Raw genomic sequence first — 26,334 nt, 5'->3', positions numbered from 1 at the left:
TCCGTGTAGTCATGCTGGCCACATGACCACGGAAGTGTCTATGGACAAACGCCGGCTCTTCGGCTTTGAAATGGAGATGAGCACTGCCCCCTAGAGTCGGACACAACTGGACTTAATGTCAAGGGAAACATTTACCTTTACCTTTTTAACTCATTGACAGCTAAAACCATTCAACTGTATAATCAGTAGTCTATAGTACATTTTTTTGATCATGATAGTTTTCTTTCTCAAGCCTAAGTGGTAGGGAGCAGGGTGCCTCTGAAAGGCAAATCACTCCTTTTCCCATCCTTCAGAACTCTCCCTGAATTTCTCTGGGTGCTGGAGGGCTGTAGTTGGGATGCTCCTGGGGTTGCCCATCCCTGACCTAACCTAAACAACCTGTTAACAATAAGTAACAGACCACGCCACAATATGCAGGTGCATGTTTACCCTGTGGTAAACCAAGATACCAACTTTGTCCACATAATCTTCTCTGGCAACACTACTGCAGGGTCTGATCATGTCTCTACAATGTTACATCTGCTTTAGTGTGGTTTGAATGTAACATGTTAGAAATTACTCAGTACTAGGCAAAAGTGATCAATCTCTGTATTGTGGAATCCTTGGTGCTCTCTGAGCTTGGTTGTTTCTTTATCCAACCTTTCATTACCCAACTAGATAACATCATCAGTGTGAGTGAGTGTGGGATTTGCTCCCTGTTTATATACAGTAGCTTGCCCAGCCAGAGTTGGTGGGGGTGTGGTTTTCTCCTTGGTAGTTCCTTGATTAGGGTATTGTTTTCTGTTTGTTTGTTTGCCTGGTGTCAATCCCTGCTTATCTGGGTGTTGGCTGCTGAAGAGGATGTGTTCTGGTCTTTTTGATTCCTTCTTAGCTTTTTTATTGTCTCTTTTGAATGGTATGTAAATGTGGTTTATCTCTATGTATCTATTGATGACTGATTTGTCTGAATTCCAGGAATTCCCTAATAGTTTTGGATTTAGCTTGGTCTAGAATGGTTTACTGTTTCCCAGCTGAAACTATGATGGAGTCTGTCCTTGTGTTGTGAGATTAAGGAGTTTTCATGGTACAATCTCTGTATAAAAGAATAAATGGATACAAATGACATCAGAAATAGCAACGACCCCAAAGTAGTGGGAGAACATGTCAGCTCATCTGGTCACTCTATCTCTGACCTCAGGGTGATGATTTTTGAGAAAAAGAATTTACAAGAAATTATATCATCCTAAAACCATCAAGGAGGTATTCACTGAAAGACTTAATACAATTATAATGGATTAAGGAAATAACAAAACTTCTTATAACACTACATTTGTTAATTAACCATTCAATTGAAGAACGTCCATGTCATAGCACTTTGGTCACTTCTAACATTACTCTGTTTCACTTCCTTATTTTATTGTGCCCCTTTTCTCCCCTTCTTCCACATTTCCAAAAGGAGCTTTTGGAAGAAGAGTAAAAGGAGGGTAAAAAAGGAGAATAGAACTACAGGACTAAGTTCCATGGATCTGATGGACTGAGATCCATGAAGAGTTGTGCAAAATAAGTAGGTTAGCCTTTCAGATACTGCAAGACTGTTTGTTGCTTTTTGTTATACAGTTTAAAATCCAATAGGGTGGGAGTCTACACATACAGTTCAAAATAGGATGACCTCTCATCTGCAGTGTTACAACGTGAAACAAACCAGATCATCCAGAAGCTACACATGGAGGATTTCTGAATACAACTCAAACATCAAAAGGATCTATTTGACTGCATTGAAGAATGTTACTAAAAAGCAGCATTGCTAATAAGAGATGAATGCTGCCCTCTTAATCTCATGAAAACTGAGACAGGGTGTGAGTAATTCATTATAAACTTTAACACTCGTACAATGTAAATAAAGTAACTTAAAATCATGATTATTCAGGGCCAGACTGCCTTTTCTAAACCCAGCTTGTACATCTGGCAATTCTCGCTCCATGAACTGCTGAAGTCTACCTTGCAGGATCTTGAGCATTACCTTACTGGCACGTGAAATAAGTGCCACTGTGTGATAGTTTGAACATTCTTTAGTGTTCCCCTTTTTTGGTATGGGGATATAAGTTGATTTTTTCCAATCTGATGGCCATTCTTGTGTTTTCCAAATTTCCTGGCATATAGCATGCATTACCTTGACAGCATCATCTTGCAAGATTTTGAACAGTTCAGCTGGGATGCCGTCGTCTCCTGCTGCCTTGTTATTAGCAATGCTTCTTAAGGCCCACTCAACCTCACTCTTCAGGATGTCTGGCTCTAGCTCACTGACCACACCGTCAAAGCTATCCCCGATATTGTTATCCTTCCTATACAGATCTTCCGTATATTCTTGCCACCTTTTCTTGATCTCTTCTTCTTCTGTTAGGTCCTTGCCATCTTTGTTTTTGACCATACCCATTTTGCCGGGAATTTACCTCCAATGTTTCTAATTTTCTGGAAGAAGTCTCTTGTCCTTCCTATTCTATTGTCTTCTTCCACTTCCGCGCATTGCTTGTTTAAAAATAATTCCTTGTCTCTTCTGGCTAACCTCTGGAATTTTGCATTTAATTGGGCATCTCTCTCTCTATCGCTGTTGCCTTTTGCTTTCCTTCTGTCTTGGGCTACTTCTAGTGTCTCAGCAGACAGCCATTTTGCCTTCTTGGTTTTCTCTTTCTTTGGGATGTATTTTGTTGCTGCCTCCTGAACAATGTTGCGGACTTCTGTCCATAGTTCTTCTGGGACCCTATCTACTAAGTCCAGTCCCTTAAATCTATTCTTCACCTCCACTGCATATTCCTTAGGAATATTAGTGAGCTCATATCTAGCTGATCTGTGGGTCTTCCCTAATTTCTTTAGTCTGATACTAAATTGTACAATAAGAAGTTCGTGATCTGAACTACAGCCAGCTCCAGGTCTTGTTTTTACCAACTGTATAGATGTCTACCACCTTTGGCTGCAAAGGATGTAGTCAATCTGATTTCGGTGTTGTCCATCTGTTGAAGTCCATGTATAAAGCCGTCTCTTAGGTTGTTGGAAGAGAGTGTTTGTTATGCAGAGTGAGTTGTCTTGGCAAAATTCTATCAGCCTATGTCCTGCTTCGTTTTGTTCTCCCAGGCCATGCTTATCTGTAATTCCAGGTGTCATCTGACTGCCCACCTTAGCATTCCAGTCTCCTGTGATGAAAACAATGTCTCTTTTAGGCGTATTGTCCAGTAGGTGCTGCAGATCCTCATAGAACTGATCTACTTCAACTTCTTCAGCATCTGTGGTTGGGGCATATATTTGGATCACTGTGATGTTAGATGGCTTGCCCTGAATTCAAATTGAGATCATTCTATCATTTTTTGGATTGTATCCAAGCACTGCTTTAGCCACTTTACTATTAATTATGAAGGCTACTCCATTTCTTCTGTGGTCCTCTTGTCCACAATAGTAGATCTGGTGGTCATCTGATGTGAAGTGGCTCATTCCAGTCCATTTCAGTTCACTGATGCCCAAAATGTCTATCTTTAATCTTGACATCTCACCAATAACCACATCCAATTTGCCCTGGCTCATAGATCTTACATTCCAGGTTCCAATGGTGTGTTGATCCTTAGAACATCGGATTTGCTGTTCACCACCAGCACCGTCTGCCACTAGCCGTCCTTTCGGCTTTGAGCTAGCTGCGTCATCACATCTGGGGCTTAGTTTACAGTTAATGCCAACTGCAATTTGGAAGAGGCAAACTATTTTCTATAATTTCCAGCTTGGCATTGTGGTAATGGCAGGTATCATCCATTACTTTTTTTTCCCTTGGCCTCCCTTATTACAACTGTTTGGAGTTAAGTTTTTCCAGGAATCATGGAAGGACCTCCTTGGTTGCTCTCATTTTAAAATACAAAGGCTGCTATAATAGCTAAACTCCTAGTGATCTGTTGTTTCTCAGGAGAAACACTGAGATGGGAAGCAATTCAATTTACAGTTTTAGAAAATGGTTGAGTAGTAGATTGAATTTGAGCAGATGTCTGTTGATCCTTTATAATTTTCCCAAAGCATAAATTTATATTTGATATTGTTGATTGTTCTGTTTCCTCTAATTTTTCCTGATTACTTTCCTGGCAAAGGTATTCTGTTTTTTCCCTGTAATGTATCATTTTCAAAATACTCTGATGCTTTCCCCATATTTGGAGTAGTGAGAATGTTTAACAGATGGTTTAATTTAGACCTCTGGTATATTTTTACATGAATGCATCACTACTTGCAGGATGAGGCAGAAAGCCCACACTTACAGCTTTGTTCTGCGTTCGCGCACACACACACACACACAAGCCAGATGAGGCAGGTTATGGTGGGTCTTACAAGGAAACAAATAGTAAAGTGTCTGTTCCTGGAACTCTCACTTACATAAGAGTATATTAAATTTGGGGCATTTGCTTAAAAAAAAAAGATTGATGAGGATCCAAATAATTGCAAACCTTTTGGACCAATGATTTCTATGGAGTGCTCCGTGGGCATAGATGTGAGCTTTGGATTTATTTATTTATTTATTCACTCACTCACTCATTCAATATAGCCACCCATCTCACCTAAGTGACTCTGAGTGGTGCACAGCAGTAAAAACAGCATCAAAACCAAAACAAATCAACACAAAACATAGAAACATACAAAACCATCAATAAAAATCACATTGAAGCACAAAAAACAACCATAGACAGCAGCAAATCCAATCAATACTTCACATTCTGAATAATCATTGTAAAATAATCATTGTATCATCTGACCCCCAAGTGTGATGACAATGCCATGTCTTCAGAGCCTTCCTGAAGGCCACCAAGGTCAAGGCCAATCTAACCTCTGGGGGGATGATGTTTCAGAGGGTGGGGGCCATTGCAAAAAAGGCTTTCTTCCTAGGTCCTGTCAGATGACACTCTTTCATAGACAGGACTCGTAACATACCTCTCCTACTGGACCTGACAGAACAGGTAGATGTAACCAGGGAGAGGTGGTCCCTGAAATATCCTGGCCCCCATGCCATGTAGAGTTTTATAGGTCATCACCAGCATCTTGAATTGAACCCAGAGGCATACTGGCAGCCAATGCAGCTCACGGAGCAGAGGTGTAACATGCAGTGATCAAGAAGCACACATACTGGGCTTCCGGTGGGAATGGCGGACTGAATGGCTGTGCCCACAAGTTCAGTGGGCAGAACTGACAATGTGGTAATTTTGGGGGGGCTCAGGCAGGTTTCCTGAAGCCTGGAAACACTCTCTGGATCAAGGAGAATACCTGGAATCATCCCATCTGTCCTCCGGATGGCTGCTTGTAGCCAGAAGATAGCAAACAGCATTCATGTTTGACTGGTAAGAGTCAGCTGGGAGGCAGGAACGTCATCATTTTCCAAGCCGCACTGTAGCCTTAAAGGGACACTAAGACCGGCCACCCCATTTCTAAATCTCCAATTTGTATATTTTTTTTAGTATATGTTGCCCAAGAGAGGCTTTCTACAGCAAGGAGAAGCTGGTTCTCTTGGTGCTTAAAGTTGTTTTGGGGATTACTTTAAAAACATTTTTTTTAAGTTTTGGATTTTGTTTTCTTTCCAAATATAAAGGAGGATTGAGAGTAAACAATTGTCTTCCTGTTATTATTTCTGAATTAAATTTGAAGATATTAGCATTTTCCTACATGTTGAATCAGCTGATTTGAACCTTCAGCTTTCTGTCTTCACTTTCCCTTGAGAACTGTCTGCTATCTCACTTTCACTTTATGTAAACACACTCCGGAACTCTTCCATATCTTCAACTTTCACTGGTTAAGCTCCTAGGGGGTGCTATAATCTACTGCGTGAGACATGGAGGATTTCAAATAGATTCTTTGTGACTTCCACCAAGATTTGAAACAGATTTCTTCTGACTTCTATCAAGCTTTTATGCAAGATATCCAGGACATTGTGGAAAATATGAGATCTAAAATGTGCCATCAGGTTGGGGATGTGGTGGATGAAATTGAGGAATTTAAGAGTGATAGAAAGGTTTTTTTTAAGAGTGAGATTGGGATTTTTATTGAGATGCTGGATGAAGATTGGATAGTGGAATTGGAGAAATCTAAGGGAGAGAGTGATCTGCAAGCTGTAAGTAAAATCAATCTCCTGGTGGAATGCCATGAAAAGAACCTGGAATCTTTGAGGGGGGCAGTTGGGCTGTTTGATTCTTTCAAGAGAAAAGTTCTGTGCACATTGTCGGGATATGTAAATGCTCTGGTTTATTTTGAAGTTGGATAAGGGTTGAAGAATATTCATCTGGTTTGTTTTAAGGATTTGATTGATGCTATTTGCTTTTAAAGATTTGGATTTACTGTTTTGAATTGTCTTTGTTTTTTGGGTTTATTAAGATTAAAATTATTAAAACTGTTGTATTAAGGTTAAAAATGTTTATCTGGTTTGCTTTAAGGATTTGGTTGATGTTACTTGCTTTAAAAGATATGGAATTACTGTTTTGAATTGTCTTTGTTTTTTGGGTTTATTAAGATTGGGATTATTAAAATTGTTCTATTATTAAGTATAATAGCAGACAACTTATGTACTTTTTAATTTCTTATTACAGTAGACAGAAATGTATAGAATAGTGATAGGAAAGGAATAATTAAATAGGGAGAAAGATATTTAGGAGGTTTAGATGAACTTTTTTTTCTTTTTCTTTTATTTATTTATGAAATTTTGCCACCGCCCATCTCCCCCCAAAGGATATTATTTTAATATAAGGGGGAGGAGTAACTGTACTTAGTGATTTTTATTATGTGTTTAAAGTGGAATGATTTATAGAAATAATGTGATGTTTTGGTTTAATATAGAATAAGAGATTATGGAAATTTTTGCTGTTAAAAATCGGAAGCCACATCTTTTTGTAAATTTGAAATTTTTTTCTCTTGTGTTTCTTCACCTTTTTAGTTTTCTTGCTTTGTGGTTTTTTGTTTTTCTGTAGTTTTTATTCTTCTTTTGAAACTTAATAAAATTTACTATTAAAAACAAAAGAGAAGCAGACATACTGCCCGGGCTGCCACATTTGCACCAGTTGCAGTTTCCAGATGCTCTTCAAGGGCAGCCCCATGTAGAGTGCATTTTAGTAATCCATTCAGGAGAACCAAAAGAACCAAAGATGGTAGTCCTTGGAACCAGAAGTCCCTAAAATCCAAAACCTCTCAGTCTTGCTCGGGTTGAGCTGAACCCTGTCATTCCCCATCCAACCCCCTACAGCTTCCAGACACCAGGACAGGACACTGATGGTTTACTTTATATATTTATTTACATGGTTAATTTAATGCATAATTAACGTATGCATTCATTTCTTGGAGCAACAGTGTTTGCTGTACTGTGAACTGTTTATAAATGCAATCTGCAGAAAAATCTTTAATGGAAAGAAGTATCCCCACACAAAAATCATCCCACTTTTTGGTTTTCTGTTTTTGCTGGAAATTATAAGTATTTGATGACTATTCATTTTACTTTTGCAGATTTTTTTGCTTTTTTAAAAATACAACTAAAATAGGCATTTCAACAGTAAACTGCATTCCTGGAAAAGACAGAAAGGTGTCTACATTGCAGAATTTGCTGCATTAAGTCTTATGTGCATATATGTCATGCAAGAAGGGGCAACAATCTAAGCATCCAATTCAGGACAAGGAATAACCAGAGTCAAAGTGGACAAGCTTGATAGTACATTGGCTATGTTCACAGATTGTTTAACCGTATCATCTAAAGCATAATGACTGTATTTGTCAAACATACCAATCTTGATTAGTTTATTTTTGTGGCCTAGCATGTTTGCTTAGCTTTTGGTTTTTCTGACCATATTGTGCAAACCCAGCGCATGGGTTAATTCAGGACCCACAGGCTGCGTGGATACAGCCTTTTATGTGTAGCTGGGGCCAGCCTTCTGCACATCAAACCGTCAATCGTGGGTCCTTAAGGGGAGTACAGCCTAAGGAGCCCTCCAATCATGTTCTCCGAGGTGCTTATTTGCGCAATCAAATCTACTTTGCAACAAAACCAATACTGCGCCGTCTTGTCACCAACAAACCCGTCGACATTTCTCTTCACTAAGCGGAGGTGGAGCGAGTATGTCTCTGCAAATAAAGCTAACGACACCCCACGGCACTTTCAGGCGTTATTTTTCTCACACCTCTTCCGCAGGCGCCCTTTTCCCCTCAGCGCACCGGAGGAGCGGCCACCTACGGCGCTCCAGTCTCCGCGCTCCACCCCTTAAGCGCTTCAGGTTGGGCAGGTCGCTCCTATTTGTTTTGAGCTCCTCAGAAACTCCGGGCGCCGCAGACTGAAACTTGACCCTTCCCAAGAGCTGAAGGTTGGCAAGGCTGGGCGGCGGAAGCGGCGGGCTGTACGTGGCCGAGCGAAGTTTCACCTAGCAGCGCCTTCCCTCTCGCTCGCACACCAGCCCGGAAGCGCAGAGCTCCTGGCCTCGTCTTCCGAGGGGCTCTCTCGTGGGAAGAGAGAAGGCTGCGCCCAGACGCTGAAAAAGTTCCTCGGAACTCCGGAACGTTGCTGAACTAGGAGAGGCGCTTCAGCGGCTCTCGCGTTAACTGGGGTGAGTTGGGAAAATGAGATCATCGGGCACCCAAACAGCTTTGGATGTTTGTGCGGTAACGAAAGCTGGATTTCAGCGGGAACCCCACCTAAGTCTCGTCCCCATCCTCGCTTTGAAGGTCTGGAATTTGGAAGCAGCCCCTCTCACGCCTCAGAAACTTGTCCTGCGTTGTTCTGCCCGAATAGGATCCCTTTAAATCAGCATTCATCAGCTTGGTATCTCCAGAACTGTTGGACTACTAGCCCTAGCCGGTTTAGTCAGTGGTGGCTATGCTAGCTGCAAACGAAGGGACCCCTAGCTCAACATTTCTGCAAAGCATCGGGTGTATGATGTAAATCCCTGGCAGCCTGTTGGCCCCTGGCCTCCATCCCAGAGTCAGGACAGATTTCAGGAACATCGCCTAAAGAAAACTCCTGTTTTTACACTCAGATCTTCAGTCCTGAAGGGAGGAGCACCCCTTTGGGAAGGTCAGGTGACTGTAGACCAGCTGGGGAAAGGATAGGCTGCAGTTACAATGGCTAAACTCAGGATAGGGCAAGCACATTCCCAGAATACACAGCCTCTTCCATCACAAGTCAAGTTTAAGCAGTCTGTCATAGTCCCTTCTGATCCCTGCATCACAGATGGGGAAATTGTGGTGCCTGCTGGGCTAAAATGGCATCATCTCTGACTACCAGCTGGAGCTGATGGGAGTTGATCAGCACTTGGAAGGTCATTGGTTCTCAGGTGCTGCTTTATCCCGTGGCAGGATCAAACCTGGTGATGACCTAGGATTTTACCATTCCTGGATGCCAAGCCTTAGGCAATACAGTGGTGTAGAGGAAAGACGGTGGGATTAGGCTGTTTTGTAAATTCATTTATAAAATATGATCATAACTGAAAACAGTCCAAAGCAGGGATATAATCCATTTAAAACAAACATAATTTACAGTAAGTTTAAAGTAAAACTAAGATAAAGCATTGACATCATAAAGTGCCTTGGTTCAGTCAATGTGTATATTTAATTTTGTTTTTAATGGAAACCTAAAGGTTCAAAATCAAGGTACTGTAAAACTTAGCAATTCCTAATGCAGTAGGAAGCCTGAGTGGGCTTTAATTCTGTGGCTTATGATAAATAAACAGGATGGAAAGTGCTATGATGCAGATCAGAATCAGCATTACAATCAGAGCTGGTTTACCCTCCCTGTGTGACTAATGCATTGGCTGGTTATTTGCATATTAGCCATCCCAGATCCCAGATCCCAGATCCAAAAGCAGAGATTCCTTCTTTTCTTGAACACGACAGTTAACACATCAGCTCTGATATAAATGAGGTATAAATGATGCACTGTTCATGTGTGAACCAGTTGATAGTAGGTGCAGCTGACTGAAGTAAAATCCATCTTATAAGTTACACTTTCCTCAGAAGAGGTACAGCAGACTGGTAAAATAATCCATATTCTTATAAACTATGTAATTTTAAATCATTTTAATGAATTGTTTTCCGAATGGCTATAGGGATCACTCTATTCCATGAATTTTGCTGATTTCTTAAAACAGTGTTTTAATGCTGCATTCCTTTGATTTTTGCCATTTGTTGTATTCATTTGATTGCAGTTTGTGGCATCACAAATTGATCTTCTAACCATTTAGTTTAGCAAGTCCCTGGCTCACTACATTTTGTTCCCCAACCTGGTGCTCTCTAGATATTTTGGGCTAATATTCTGTGTCCTTGACCAAATCGACAGGTATGTATTTGGGGGAGCTTTTATCTAACACATCTGGATGGCATTGAGTTGGGAAGGGCTGCTCCAATCTATACTGCACAGCAAGTAAGAAAACCTTATGCTGTCACTTTCTTTTTTGTAGTTCATCATCCTGCCTTATTTTGTGTTCCTTACCGAGTAACAGAATTGTTTACTGGATGTTAGCCATTCATCCAACTGAACCAACAGCAAGCTCCATTTGTAGGTAACTTCAGCAAGATAGAAGATGCCCCATTCTGGGAAATTTCATCAAGATAGAGGCTGCATTCCCAGGGAGACCCCCAATTACTTTGATAAAAGAAGTAGGCAACCACATTCATCAGATGGAAGGTAAGCTTAAAAATCATCCTTTGAAGAGAACAGAGTTTTGATGCTCTCTCTTTCTCTCCCACTCTCACATAATTACTCAAGGCTTTGTATCAGGCTGCTGATAAGTAGTAGATCAGTGTTTAATGTTCTATCAGGAAAAACAGGGTAAGAGCACAGTGCTTTGGGTATGGGCAAAGTGTTCCCCCACACCAAAAAAGCCCTCATTTAATGGGGCCAAGGAATATTTTTCTAAACTGAATGTGGGGGTGGGGGGAGGGCTGTCTTGAAATCTCCACCCCATCTCAGTTAAACTTGGGTGGGAGTTTCCATTAGTGCCAGTGTGAGTTATTTTTCTAAGTTTAATTGTTATTCACAGCATATCAGATTTCAGGAGGAGCTGCAGTACACAGGGAAGGAAGGGAATTCCCTTTCAAAGTTCTTCCCATACGGTCATAAACAGGAGAAAAACACTTGCAGACGTTAATGCAAGGTGTTTTTCCCCCCTCCTAAATTTAATTGTCCAGCTTAGGAGTGGAATATTTTGGTCTTTGCAATATGTGGTAAGAGAGTGATAAGTGTAACATGGCCTTTCCCCAGTCACCATCTTTATGGAGACACAGAGACTCACTAACTCCACATACAGTGGCAAAAGATTCTGCATACATTCCAATTTTGTTTTCACTTGGAACTGAAAATCTAATTGAGTGTTTTCTGATGAGCATTTCTAACTTTTTGCAAACAAGTTCATGCGGAATCTGGCTAAAAGCAGATCTCCCAAAATAAGTTTCAGTAGATTGCTGAATCTTCTAAGTCACTGTTTCTGGACACAGTAGCCACCCTGCAACAGGTGTAAAATACACTTGAACGACACTGCCATTACATCATTCATCTCTCTCTCATTGTTGGGCCATTTTAAATGACCAGGAAATTCTTTCCCCTTTTTCGGGGTTGGGAGATTGCTTAAACCCTTGGAGAATCACTGGCAAGTCGTCTTTTTTTTTTTTTTAACCACACTAGACTAGATTATAAATCAAATTCTGGTTTTCTCAGACAAGTGTGATGGAAGTGGTTTTTTTTTCTCCAGGATAGTACAAGCTTCCTATTAGAAATCCATTTACTCTGTCTCTCTAAACAACTGATCATTTGCATGGATAGTGCATGCTTGCTGAGTGTGGACACTTTTGAATGAGGGCTGTTAGCATTTGGGAAGGAAGAGCAAATATTTAATGACAATAAAAATGGACAAATGTGTCCCAATGACCTATATCCAAATACACATATCCTAGGATAAAGGGGTATGTTGCTGGCTGGGTAGAATAAAAATAAGGGGAAGGAGAGCTGTAAGAAAAACTGCATGTATCACTTACTATAGTAATTAATAAAATAAATCGATTGTTATTTGCTTATCTTTTTAAAAATTTCTGGTTTACAAATTAAATGCGTGTTTTTTAAAAAAATATTGTTTTATTTATGATTTACTTGAATTGCGAACTCTTACTAGCTGCTCAGGGAGGCAAAAAGGTAACAAAAAAAACTTCAAGATCTCTAGGTTCTCACCTGGGAAATCATTTTCTTGATTCCAAAACTGGCAGCCAGTGTTATATGTCAGCAGACTTTGCAGGCAAGCAAACTCTTGCTGGCACACTGTCTTCCCACCTTCCCTCTTAGAGTTCTTTCTTAATCTTGTTTCCCATTCCCATTTCTCTGTTCTGCCTACCCAGCCTAGTTCCCCTGACTTGTGGCTCAGAACATTCTGTGCTTCTTTTTATGTCATGCTGTTGTAAGAACAAATACTCTGAGGTTCTTCATGCTTTCCAAGGGCTTGGAGCTGCAGCATTGCTCCCTCAGTCAGTTTCCCCAGTCCTTGAGGACTGTAGGAAGGGACAGCTCAAAATTGGGCCATGCAATTTCAGGGTATTTGGAGAGGTTGCAAGAGTTTTTAAGTATGGGCATTGGAGCTGTTTACCTTCCTGAGACCTCTTGTTCCCATTTCCGTTCTTATTTAGGAGGAAACAAAAGAACAAAATTGCATCTTCAAGAATTTCAATGTCCAGGTGATGAGGGAGCAAAAAGGAGTGCTGGGCATCCATTTGTAGCCCATCTTGGCTTAGGCCAGGAACAAGGACTACAGTTGGAAGGGACAAAACTCTTATCACCATCACTATTTGGGGACAGCAGAAGCTAATGGTTTTGGTAGGACTTACGTGCCATAACATGAGGGTAAATGCCTAGCCTACCTTTACTCTGCTTGTCACGTTAAAATGTTTACAGAGTGCAACTCTATTATTTCTAGCTATTGTGACCTTTGTCCATATTGGCTGAGAATTCTTAAAGTTGTAATTGCAACTTTTCTGAGAGATGTTACATTGGAGAAAAGCTGTTTTTGTGCAAGAACATACAGTCTTAGACTCAGGGCCATAGTTGCCCTTTGGAGTGCTGTGTGTTGCACTCCCAAAAATAAGCAAGGTCCAGGACAAAAACTAATTATGATTTAATGTAATGTATATTTAAATGTAGTTTAAATTAGTTGAACATATTTAATATGGTTGCTTCTCATTGGTTTAATAATCTTCCCCTTAACCATAATAGTTAGAAAAGTACTTCAGGGGCATCTTTGGTGTATTTTCCAAAACCCACACCCAAGGCTGTCAGGCATTATATAGAATTCTGGAGCCTCAAATTGTTTATCTCTGGTCTAGAGTATCTGGCAGATAGAGACATGAGGCTGTTGAACAAAGAATGAAAAGAAGCTAAAATACAGCAATTGGTTCTTCAGATTTTCAAGGCAAACAAGGCTTTTTGTTGTTTAGTGAAGGCAGTATGCTACTTAGAGAAGCAGAGGGGGAAAAACACAATGAGAAGAATGACCAGCATAGGGACTTTGCCTGAAGTAATTAATGAAGAAAGGATCTCCAACAATGTAATCAAAGTTTAATATTTTCAGAAGTTGGTCAGGTAATATCAACTGTTCCACTATTTTCAGAGAAAAGTTGACAAAAAGGAAGATGGAACATTTCATTTCCATATGTAAGATGGAACATTTCATTAATTTCAGAATTAAAACTGAAATTTTATTTCATGTATTATATGGAATTTTGTGAAATATTTATAGTTTATATAGAGGGGAACACAGGCTTCCGTCTCTGCTCAAAGATCCCCCGAAATGATGCTTTAAACTTGCTGGCCCTGGAGACAACCTGTAAAAATAGCCATTCTAAAATAGACAGAAAATAAACAGCAGCAACAATTGTAGCCCATTTGAAATTCTCTCCTTAATACAGTCTTCCAGAAAAGTTCAGCCGAAGAGGAGAAATCAAGTCAGCTCTGGAAATAGTCAGTTTGAGCCAACTAATATGAATGTTGGGACAGAGCATACATTTACAATCATTGCCCCTCTCAGTTTATGGAGCATCTGTTTATTTGGCAAGGTGCTTGTTAAAAAGAGAAGCAGTTGCATTGCTGACATCAAAACAATTACTTTCTGCTTAGGGAGAAGACAGTCAAATCACAGAGTTTACACTGTTAAGCCACCCCAATATATGTGTACACACAACCTAAGGCTCAGGGAGGAAAGTAGGTTAACTCCCAAGGAAGATTGAAACATCTTGGCAGCTATGAAGTACAACTAATTGGTTAAGCTTTTTCCTTCACAACATCTTCATTAAAAAGAGAAAAGCTAGATCAAGATCACAATTGATGTTCATTGATTAAGAGAGCTAGTAAGCCTGTATTTGTGCCAGTGAGAACAGATGACTGTGAAAGAAGCTAGGCCTGGGAAATTTGATGGAATGAATAAATGTTGTATGAGAGGCAGAACTGTAGGCCTAAGCAATTGCAAATTTATTAACAAAAGCCAGTAACTAACTGGTGTACTTCAGGGAATGAATCTAATTTTGAGAACAGATTGGTGAAGCAGCTGTAACTGCAGGGGCAGCCCTACTGTTAGGCAGAATGAGGCAGCAGTTGCAGATAGGTGTTCGTCATTGAGGCAATGACCCATGAGGGAAATGACTGTTCATTAACATCTGCCCAGATTCAACTCTGACCTAGGAGAAAAAGTTCACTTAGCATCTTGCTAGGAACATAATACTCCCCATAATGTGGGTAGGCTCATCTTCTGGTAAATACCAGCTTCCTCACCATGGGGCTTCTGCATAAGTGATCTTCTAACTTTTTGTCCCTCTGCAGGAAAACAGAACTTTGTGTGCTAAAGTAGTCCTCTGTCACAGATTTGGTGGAGGTCAGTGCCAGGTTTTAAATAAATTCATTTGCCAGTCCAGTCAGGTAATGGACTGGGGAGAATGCTGCCTGTCGCTTTGGTACAAGAATAAAAGCTGTTGTGGAAGGGAGAGGAAATTGCTGCTCATCCTAATACACTGATCTATAAAAAAGATATCAGTTCTTTCTGCCTTTCTGTCCATAGGTTGTCACGAGGAGCAGCTGAACATTCAAGAACTTCCTGTGATTTTGCAGAGCCTGAGCAGAACCACCTAGGAGCAAGGCATGGTTATAACAATTCCCCCCCTCCACACTATCCTCCCAAAAATACTTTTTCAGAGAAATGCTCAAACCTGTGCTCCCGAAGAGGTAGGCAAGCATTTTTCTGTATCCATGTCATTGTTAACTAATATTCAGGAGGCTTATAAAGACAGTATCTTGTATTATAGCGAGCTTTTTCCTTGTGGTGAGTAGAATGGGGTGTAATGATTGCCTGTACCCAGACACGCCACCTCCGCTCAGTTTTGGAAAACTTCCGAGACAAATAAGCACAAGGCTTCAAGTGACTGTCAGCACCTGCTTGCAATAAAAGCGCTCCAATTGAAAAATCAGAAGCATCTACCTGAACTACAAATGGTCTAGTGGGATCAGGGTGCTGCAAAATCGGTTCAGCAGTGAACAGGCTTTTGAGTTTGTTGAAAGCCATCTGGCAGTCAGGTGTCCAATTCAGCAGTGCCCCCGGGTTCTTTACTTTGCGCGTGTCCCCCAATCCCTTGGTATGTAACAAGTCAGTTAAGGGCAATGCAATTTCAGTGAACCCCTGGATGAACTGGCGATAATAATTGCTAAATCCAAAGAAACTTTGGAGTTGTCTCCGGGTGCGTGGGCGCTCCCACCCCAAAATAGCCTGAATTTTCCCAGGGTCCATCTCAATGCCCCTGTCAGAGATCCTATAACCCAGGTAGTCAAGTTGAGTCTTATGGAAACTTGGAAAGTTTGGCAAACAGTTCAGCGTTTCTCAGTTTGCTAAGCACCTGTCTCACCAGGTATTCGTGCTTCTCTTCTGTTTCAGTATAAATCAACACATCATCCAAATACACCAGTACACCTTTAAACAAATGTTCATGTAACACTTCATTGATTAATTGCATAAACACCCCTGGTGCCCCCGCCAATCCAAAAGGTAAGACTTTATATTGGAAAGAACCCAGTGGACAATTGAAAGCAGTTTTCCATTCATCCCCCTCCCGTATGCGGATGTGGAAATAGGCTTCCCGCAATTCTAGCTTAGAGAAGACCTTCCCCTTTGCCAGATGTGCCAACATGTCTTTTATTAATGGCAGAGGATACTTGTTTGATATTGAGACCGCATTTAATCCGCGGTAATCTGTACAGAGTCTCAGTGTCCCATCCTTCTTACCCCAGAACAGCACGGGAGCGCCAACTGGCGAATTTGCTGGTTCAATAAAACCCCTGGCCAAGTGTTTATCCACAAACTCCCTCAATGCCGCAAGCTCCTTCTGAGTCATGGCATAAATCTTCGGCTTGGGCAGTTGAGCGTTGGGGACCAACTCTATCGCACAGTCAGTTTTTTGATGGGGTGGGAGTTGGTCCGCTTCCATCTCACCAAACACATCCGCAAAGTCCTGGTATTTCTCCGGAAAGCCCTCCAGTGGTGTCACATTGAAATGCGGGGTTGCTGCCGCAGCCCTCCCCACCGCAGCAGACGGAACTTATTCCGCTGCAGGAGCTTGGTAAAAGCTATCGGAAAAAGTCAAAGTCCTGTGTTCCCAATTTATGTAGGGGTTTTGCTGGACTAGCCAGGGAATCCCCAAGATGACGAGGGGATGACCCACAGGTGCTACCACAAATTGTAACCCCTCACGGTGGCTGCCCAATTGCAATGCCACCGTTCCCGTGAAATGAGTCACCGGTTTCCCTCCTGCCGTTGAACCATCCAGCTGGGTGAAAATCATGGGCCGCTGCAATGGGAAGCTGGGTAAGTCCAAAGCAGCCACCAGGTTGGGGTGCATTAAACATCTCGAACACCCTGAGTCGATTAACGCCCAAACCTCAACGGTCTTAGTGCGGGAGCCTAACTTCACTTTCACATTCAGCGTGGGACAATTGGCACTCACCAAAACATCTTTGCGCCCGTCAGGCGCTTTTCAGAGCAGGTGGCTGGCGTTTCCCACCGGCTCTTTTAGATCCTTTTCCTCCAACCTCCTCTTCCTCCTGACTGGAACACGAAATCTCCTGTACTTCAGATAGTTCCCGAGTAGGGACCCTCTCCATTCTCCTCACCGTGGAGTCGGGTTCCCCATCGCTCGTGTCCTCGCTTTCCCCAGTTTGGGGTTTTGGTTCGGTCATCGCTAGCACTACTCCCTCACAAGATAAATCCGGAAAGGGGCTAACGGTAAATTTTTAAGATTCTCAGCTTTATGTAATGATTGCCTACCCTAACAAAACCAGACTCACAAGTAGAGGCTTAATGATATCTGATTTATTAAAGAATAGTATGCAAATACAGAGAAAGCTGAGAATGAGCAAAAGCGCGCCAAATACAAACTAAAAACCCTCGGTGTGAACGTAATCCCTCCCCTCGCCCAAACGGTTTCAAATTCCCCACCGCAGGTGCTGGTGACAATTTCTGCTGATGTCCTGGGAAGAAAACCTTGAACACAGGAAATAACCCAAACACATTCCAATCCAGCTGAATACAGATAACATCCCAGGAGACAGATTCCTCCTCCCCTCCCAACCTAAACATGCATCAGCAAAATGACATGCGAAACGTTATGATGTACGTTTAACATTGAAACGATGAACATGACATGGGGATGGGGAGAGAAAACTCTCTGAACATTTTAAAGGCAGAACAAAGAAGAGAAGGCAATGTAATTTAAATTTACATCTTGGAGCGAAATCTGTCTTATAAACAAATGGTCTGAATAACTGCAAATTTTCACATGAGATATGATCCTAATAGGCATTTTTTTTTCATTAATCTCTTATTTAGGAATCCAGTATGGTTATACGTTTCATGTTCTTCCATGATTTGAACTGACATAGGACTCTTCCTTTTTTCTTTTCTTCTACTCAATCTAACAGTAGTTTAATCTCAGCATTTGGTCTTTTTCTCTGTTATTTCATAAGTGTTCATAGCATCTTAAGCGACAGCCTGTTTAGATTTCAAGCATTCATTTATTAACAGTTATTGGCTATGAAGACAGTATCTCTCTTCTCCTAGAGATAGCTAGCTGGCCATCTGTCAAAGATGCTATCATGTCCATCTTGCACTGAGCAACAAGATGATTTAGACTACTCTTAGCAACCCGGGGTTCCTCCAAAGGGTGCATTTCAACTCCCTGAATTCCCCAGTCAGTATGGTCATGGCTGATGATTCAATTACTGGGTTTTGAAGTCATATATTGGGAAGGCTCATTTAGATGATCCCAAGTTCTCTATAAAAATATTGGTTTGTATAATTAATTCTCCCACATGTTAGTTCTTATTTGGCTAGTTAGAATCCTGTGGGTTCTCTCCAACAACGTTCTCAGCTATAGTTCACTCTTTACTGCTTTGTTTTTTATGCAATTTGCCTTGAGAGGGATAACATTTTCTCTGCCATCTCAGGTAGTGAAATGTCTTGAATTAGCCCGTTTCATTGCCAGAAGTTTAAATGCCTCAGAGGCTGAGGGGGGCACAGGGTAGGTGTGTGGAGCTCTGGCTAGACTCCCACAGCGCCGAGAGCATGAGCTGGTGGGCTGCGGGGCTGGCCATTGCCTGACTGTTGATTGATTCTGGAGAATGGGTGAATGGGGGAGGAGACCCTTATTTCCACCCAGGGTTTCTGGAGGTCTGGGAGTGGAGGCAACCGGACCTGGAAATTCTGGGGGCTATAGAGCAGGGTATATCATCAAGATGGTGACGGGTCAGGGATGCTATGACGGGAACCGGAGGGCGGGCCATCTTCGGGGAAGACGCCCCCGGTGTTTGTTACCGGTGGCGTGTTCTGGCCCTCTGAGTTCAGACCCAGGCCCTGGACAGCAGATCCTTGAGGGCCCTGGTCTCCGGCTGCTGCTGCTGAACGCCAGGTCAGTTAACAACAAAGGCCCCCTGATGTGCGATTTGATCGCAGAGGAGGGGGCAGACCTGGCATGTATCACTGAAACCTGGCTGGGCTCAGAAGGGGGGGTAGCCCTCTCAGAAATGTGCCCAGCTGGGTTTTGGGTGTGGCACCAGCCGAGATACCAGGGTAGGGAAGGAGGGGTGGCTGTTGTCATCCGAGAGTCTCTGTTGGCCTTCAGGGGCCCTGCCCCACAAGTTGCCGGGTGTGAGACCCTGTTCTTCAAGTTGGGTTCCCGAGAACAGTTGGGAGTATTGCTACTGTACCAGCCCCCCTGCTGCGTAGCAACCTCCCTGCCTGAACTGCTGGAGGCCGTCTCGGGTTTGGCGGTGGAGCTCCCCAAACTTATGGTTCTGGGGGACTTCAATCTGCCTTCCCTGGGTCGTGCCTCGGAGGCAGCTCGGGAGTTCATGGCTACCATGGCAGCCATGGGCCTGTCCCAGATCATTCGGGACCCAACTCGAGACAGTGGTCTCACTCCGGACTTAGTCTTCTTGTCGGAGCAGTGGCAACATGATCTGAGGGGAGAGCTGCATCTATCCCCATTGTCATGGTCAGATCACGCCCTGGTGGCCCTGAGATTCTCTTATGCCGCTCCCCTCTGCAGGGGGGCAGGACCCATTCGATTGGTCCGCCCCCGGCGACTGATGGACCCAGTGAGGTTTCAGAGGGAGCTGGGGGAGGTGCCCAGGGATCTGCTGCACGGTCCAGCGGAGGCCCTGGCTGCTGCCTGGAACAGGGAAGTGGCCGGGGCCTTGGACAGGATCATGCCTGTGCAGCCTCTCTTGCCTCATCCAACCCGACACTCCCCGTGGTTCATGGAGGAGCTGAGAGTTTTGAAGAGGCTTAAGAGATGCCTAGAGCACCACTGGAGGAAGACAAAGACTGAATCCGACTGAACACAAGCTAGGGCCGCTATTAAGGCCTACCTTGTGGCGGTAAGAGCGGCGAAACGGCAGTATTTCTCCGCTCTTATTGCATCCGCAGATTGCTGTCCGACGGCCCTGTTTAAGATCACACGTACCTTTTTGGGGAAGGTGGGCCCAGTGACCCACCTGCAGGGCTGTGCGGAAGAGTTTTCTGAGCATCTGCAGGATAAAATCACTCGGATCCGGTCTAAGTTGGACTCCATGTGTGAAGCAGGGTCTGTGGAGATACCGAGGGAACGTTTTAGCCTTGTTATCTGGGAGCAGTTTGATCTGGTTGGACCCAAGGAAGTGGACAGGATCCTCTGGATTGTGAATGCCATCACCTGTTATTTAGATCCATGCCCCTCCTGGCTGGTGAAGGCAGCTCGGGAGGTGACATGTGGTTGGGTCCAAGCGATGGTAAATACATCCTTGAGTGAGGGGGTGTTCCCGGTCACCTTTAAGGAGGCACTGGTGCGCCCCCTCCTCAAGAAGCCATCTCTGGACCCAACTGTGCTGGACAATTTTCATCCAGTCTCCCACCTCCCCTTTTTAGGGAAGGTGGTTGAGAAGGTGGTGGCGTTACAACTCCAGAGGGTCCTGGAGGAAACGTATTATCTGGACCCCTTTCAGTCAGGTTTCAGGCCAGGATATGGGACAGAAACTGCACTCATCGCACTTATGGATGATCTCTGGTGGGAGCGGGATGGAGACAGTACATCCATCCTTGCTCTCCTTGACCTCTCAGCGGCTTTTGATACCATCAACCATGGTATCCTTTTGGGACGGCTCAGGGAGTTGGGGGTGGGCGGCATAGTTCTGCGCTGGTTCACCTCCTTTCTCCAGGGCCGGTCCCAGTCGGTGGTGATAGGAGAGGAGAGATCCGACCCTCGACCCCTCCATTGTGGGGTGCCGCAGGGTTCGGTTCTCTCTCCTCTCTTGTTTAACATCTACATAAAACCACTGGGTGAGATCATCCGTCACCATGGGTTGAGGTATGATCAGTATGCTGATAATACCCAATTATACATCTCTATCCCGGGTGAGGTAAGTGATGCAGTGACTTGGTGCCTGGGGGCTGTGGGGTTCTGGATGGGGAACAGGCTTCAACTGAACCCTGGTAAGATGGAGTGGCTGTGAGTTGATGGGGCTTCATCTTCCGGGAAACTGTCATCTTTAGTTCTGGATGGGGTGGCACTGCCCCAGAGAGACTCAGTGTGTAATCTGGGGGTTCTCCTGGACTCACGACTCCTGCTCGAAGAGCAGGTGGCAGTCGTGGCCAGGAGGGCCTTTGCATAGCTTCGGGTTGTGCGCCGGTTACGCCCGTTCTTGGATCGTGAAGCCCTGATTATCTCCCATATAGATTACTGCAATGCGCTTTACATGGGGCTACCCCTGAAGAGTATCTGGAAGCTTCAGATGGTCCAAAATGCAGCTGCACAGGCTATTTTTGGTGCACCTAGGTGGGCACATATAACACCATTGCTGCGCGAGCTGCACTGGATGCCAGTTTGCTTCCGGGTCCAATTCAAGGTGTTGGTTATTACCTTTAAAGCCCTACATGGCATGGGGCGAGGTTACCTGAGGGACCGTCTCACCCCCATTACATCGGCCTGCCCCACCCCATCATCCAGAGAGGGCATGTTACGGACCCCGTCCATAAGAGAATTTCATCTGGCGGGGTCCAGGAAGCAGGCCTTCTCTGTGGTGGCCCCCGGTCTCTGGAATATCTTGCCCCCAGAGGTGAGGCAGGCCCCTTCACTCCTGACCTTCCAGAAGGCCCTGAAGACCTGGTTTTGCCGTCTCGCCTGGGGCGGGAAAGTGAATAACCATTCTTGGGGATGGCTCGCACCCTAGAGTCCCTCCCACCAGCCTGGATTTTGCATTTCTCTTGGATTTTATTCATTTATTGTGTTTTATCATAATTGTTTTATGTGATTTTAATGTTTATGTTTTATGTGGGATTTTATTGTAAACCGCCCAGAGTCCCTCTTCTGGGGGAGATGGGTGGTGGCTAAATTTGAGTAATAAATAAAATATAAATAAATAAATAAAATGGTGGTGAAAGAAGTATCCCAAATTTCTACCAGCAAGAGGAGGGCCTATGTAGATAATCTGAGCATGGACTGAATTGGGCTGGCCGTAGCTGAACTGCAAGAAAAGTACTTGAACCTATAGATTTAGGTAATATTGAATAGTATGGTAGCTACATAAAACTTTCTAGCAAAGCCCATGATAAGTGTTATCTTTTTTATAACAGGGCTCACAAAGCTGTGATCCTTTAGATCAGGGTTCCCCAAAGTGGTCAATATTGACCCCCAAGGGTCGATGAAACTATCCATTATTGTTGTTGTTATTTGAGGTACTATTAGTTAAAATAACATTTATTAAACTATTTTCATATAATGTTTGGGGGTCAATGAACAATCTGAAACTTCATTAGGGGGTTAATGAGCTGAAGAGTTTGGGGAGCCCTGCTTTAGATGTTGCTGGACTACAGCTCTCAATGGCCCAATAAATGTTGAGAGTTGTAGTTCCACAACACTGGGAGGATAAAAAGTTTCTCTCATCTCATTGTCCAGCTTTATGGAAATTTGGAGTGTTGAGGACCAGATATTGCTTGTTTTAATCTACAGTGTTCAGATATATGGTAATAACAATCCTAATGGATGCACTCCAGTAGCAGATTAATAAACAGATATTACTTCACAAAGGTTTATATGAACCCCTCCAAAGAGAATTGACCATTTCTCAAACTTTTTCCAACCGTGATATATTCAAAAATTGAAATGGACCTGGGAGTTTCATTAAATGGTCTGGCACATCCCCTGCTTTTTAATACTATTTTAAACTACTGTAAGATTAGAGAGAGAGAGAGATAATGGAGATACATAGAGATAGATAGATTGTATTTTTAATGATCTTTTAAACCATATTCAGACAAACAAAAATAACCATATTTAATAAAGTCTAATTTTGTTTACTTGGAGAATCCGTTCTTGACAGAATGAGCACAAACTTCACTGTGTGCTAAAGGTAGAAGCTGAGAACGTTTTCAGTAATTTAATAAAACCACAAGAAAAAAACCCTTTCAAAGTATTATGCAAGCTGCATATCTGTATCAACTGCCCTAAAAATAAGCTCCATTGAACTCAGGGACCTACTTCCGAGTAGACACGTGTAGGATTGCATATTCATTTTCTTTTTCAAGGACAATAAAATGATTTTATGTCCTTTGATTTTAAAAGTGACCTTCAGTATTTACTTTTAGTTTTTCCATGTAGCTGAGGGCCAAACTAGAAACAGGAAGTCCATATTCTGATCTCCCTCTTTTTCTCCCTTTGGCTGAAATTATTGGAGAGTGGGAAGATGGAGGTGGGGGTAGATTTAAAGTAAATCCTGGATTGTGGGGGGAGGGGGGCTTTACATTTGAAATGGAAATTGCTGTCCTCCCACAAGCTGTTATTAACTATAGAAGGGAAGACAAATTCAGTAGGGATAACTGTCTCCAAGCCTCCCTCCGCAATTAACAGCAGCTTTGGGGTATGTCTTTAACCCAGAGAAATAGTGCATATCGTGTTTGTCAGTAGTAAAGTGTCTGCTTCAGATGCACAAGGTTCCAGATACATCCTTCCACATATCTGCACATTTTAATCACACAAATATAAGACATGCATTAAGCGCAAATGCATTTTTATGTAGAAAAGATTTTTAAAAATGCAGATAGCATAAGGACGTGGGTCTTAGAATTAATGGGATCAGAGCAGGAAATGTAGGGAATCGATTCCCATTTAAACTATTTTTCCAGTGCTGTGGAGCTCTGTAATTGCTCTTCGTTTGGAAGGAGAATCACCACTGTCTGCATTGGTTTGGTCTCAGGACAGTACTAACTGGGGGGCATTATAGCCCCAAGGCACCTGGAAGATATCAGAATCGGGGAGGGTCTTTTAACAAAAATACTGAGTCTTACTACATGGTGTCTTCTCCTAGATTTATACCTGGCTGTCACATGATGCCAGCTGCAAAATAGCATTGTTGTGTGGTAAACTGAGAGACACTCCAGTTCTTGGCCACCCGTGGAGAAACAGATTTTTTTTACTTTTTTTCATCTTAGATATGGATGCAGTCCATGTTCCAGAACATTATTCCTGTGTTTCTGGGTACTTTGTTTGAGAGATGATGTGCACCTTCTGCCTCTCAGCTTGTGTTTTATAATGCAATCCAGAAAGATGCCCTACATGGAGTCTTACAAGGAAGAACCAAGTGGGAGCAATACATGGGGGCATTGTGGTGTGGGGGGAATGATTTGAAAATGGATGATGGAATAACAGAGCTAATTAATTAATTAACAACTGGTCTCCAGCTAGATAACATCATAGTATACCAGTTCATAGTTCTGTAAATAATTTAAATGTGTTTTCTCTAACATGACTCATGATTTGTCAGGAACTTTGTTAGGAATGTGAGCAGGCCAATATTGTAGAAAAGAAATAGATGGACCTTCTCAGTCAGTTGGCCTCCAAAAGAATTAAAGTCTTAAAAAAAATTATCTTAGTATTTCCATTTATTTTAAGGACCTACCCATACTTCTTAAATTGAACTAGACTTTTATTACACCTTTAGTAACCTCAGAGCAACTTAGATGGCATTCTTAGTGGTTCCTTCTCCAGGCAACTTTATCTCAATATCTACACTGCAACAGCTGCTCCTAAATTATTCATTCCCCATTTTTGTTGTTTTTTCAGTAAGCAAGCTGGCCAGACTTCTCATTTCCCTAAAACAATTATTGATGTTGCAACGTTGCCATTTATCAATCAGTAAGGCTAACTGAAGGTGGGCTTAATATGCATACACTCACTTGTCTCCTTGTAGCATAGTTTAATTAGGTTCCAAGGATTTTGATTTTGCAACCTTGGAGCCACAGATCTTTACTTTTAGCTTAAGATGTGTAGGTCCTGCTAATGCCATATTTGACTGAATATCTTGAAGAATTTAGGCAATTGAACAAGTACAATGACTGGGCTTCATCTCCAGCATTCCCTTTTTTTCTCATTAAGGTCATTTGCAAATTAGCCAGTGAGTGAATTGAATTTCATCAGCAAATAACATTAGAAAATAGCTATAAAATGATTATTTTTTTCCTCCACTGGAATACACTAATTTTTAATAAACTAGCATGTGTGTGTGTGTGTATTTTTTACTTGCTTGGAATAATTTAATTTATTTTGGAAGTGTTTCTGTTAAATGATCTCTGGTAATTTAGGTCTGAAACCAGCAAACCTATTTATTGGCTTCTTCCTGCAACTCATAACTATTTTTCTAGCTGGCATTGGCTTATCATGGACTTTGTTACTTTTCACGGGGAAAATCTTCTCACACCCTGAAAGAGTACATTTCTTTTTCATCATAAAATAAAAGTGTGTGTGTGTGTGTGTATTATGTATATCTGTGGGGGGAGGAAGTAGTTATAATCAGGGTGTATATAAGATAGAGTGGAGTATCTATTGAACATTGATAATTTAAATACTGTTTTCCTTTGATTAGAATAAAGTCTTTATACAAAACTACACATACACACACAATTCACTGTTACCCTTGTCTTCCCCAGTTTCTTATCTTAATGTACTTTGTTCTCTCAGGAGGTCAAATATTAAATTGGAAGCATCTGTCCCTGCTGGGTAAGATGACAGAAGTTGTAATCTAGGCAGTCTCAAGAAGGCCAGTTTGGGGAAAGCTGACCCACAGCATGAATCTGTGCCTTGATACATCTCTGATATGTTTTCCTCTTGAGCAAATTAAAGTACATTTTAATAGGATCCTCTCTTGTGTGAAGCTTTATGGGAATTAATGTGCTGTTTTGGTATCCTCTTTCACATACACTGATCAAAAATAGGAAACACTGGTCCAAACTAATATTTAGCATTTGTAGCATTTTATGTATTTAATGATTTTCTTATAGAATTTGAATGTAATTTTAGTTAAGCGAGCTGTATAACCTTCAGCTCCATTCTAATTACTTATTTTTAGCTCTTCTCTTTCAAGCTTTTACCTCCTCCTCCTCCTCCTCCTCTTAAAAAAATAGTCCAATTTCTTTATCTAACAAAGTTGTTTTAGCTTACATTGAGACTATGCTTTGTACATGAGCCACCTCTGGGAATTAGTCCTATAAATATTTGTTGCCAGGAAAATAGCACAAAGCTAGATGGCCTCTCATTCCCACCTACATGCTTTGTAACAACTAGCTGACTTGAATTGCCTTTTGAAAGGAATAATCAAGCAGCCTTTAACTCTTGAGTAGGCCTTTAACTCTTGAGTAGATGCCAAACTTCTCAGATTCCAGGACAGGAAGTGCTGCTGTTTGCATTAGCCTTCCTCAACCTGGTGCCCTTGGGATGTGTTGACCACATGCTGGCTGTGGATTGTAGAAGTTGTAGCCCAATATTTTAGAGGGTGAG

General features: G+C 42.4%; 1 protein-coding gene across 1 annotated transcript in view; it reads left to right on the top strand.

Moving 5' to 3' along the window:
* Positions 1–8,363: 8,363 nt before the first annotated feature.
* The window catches only part of LOC134493950 (MARVEL domain-containing protein 3-like), a 32,171-nt gene continuing 14,200 nt past the window's right edge, over positions 8,364–26,334 (top strand). The window contains exons 1-3 of the mRNA XM_063298795.1: positions 8,364–8,570; positions 10,419–10,645; positions 15,048–15,211. Coding sequence (XP_063154865.1) covers positions 10,542–10,645; positions 15,048–15,211 — 268 coding nt within the window. The 5' untranslated portion in view covers positions 8,364–8,570; positions 10,419–10,541. The remainder of the gene's footprint in view (positions 8,571–10,418; positions 10,646–15,047; positions 15,212–26,334) is intronic.

Source organism: Candoia aspera, chromosome 3 (genome assembly GCF_035149785.1).
Source record: "Candoia aspera isolate rCanAsp1 chromosome 3, rCanAsp1.hap2, whole genome shotgun sequence".
Taxonomy (NCBI): domain Eukaryota; kingdom Metazoa; phylum Chordata; class Lepidosauria; order Squamata; family Boidae; genus Candoia; species Candoia aspera.
Note: the sequence above shows the minus strand (reverse complement) of the source record. Positions and strands in the feature narration are given on the sequence as shown.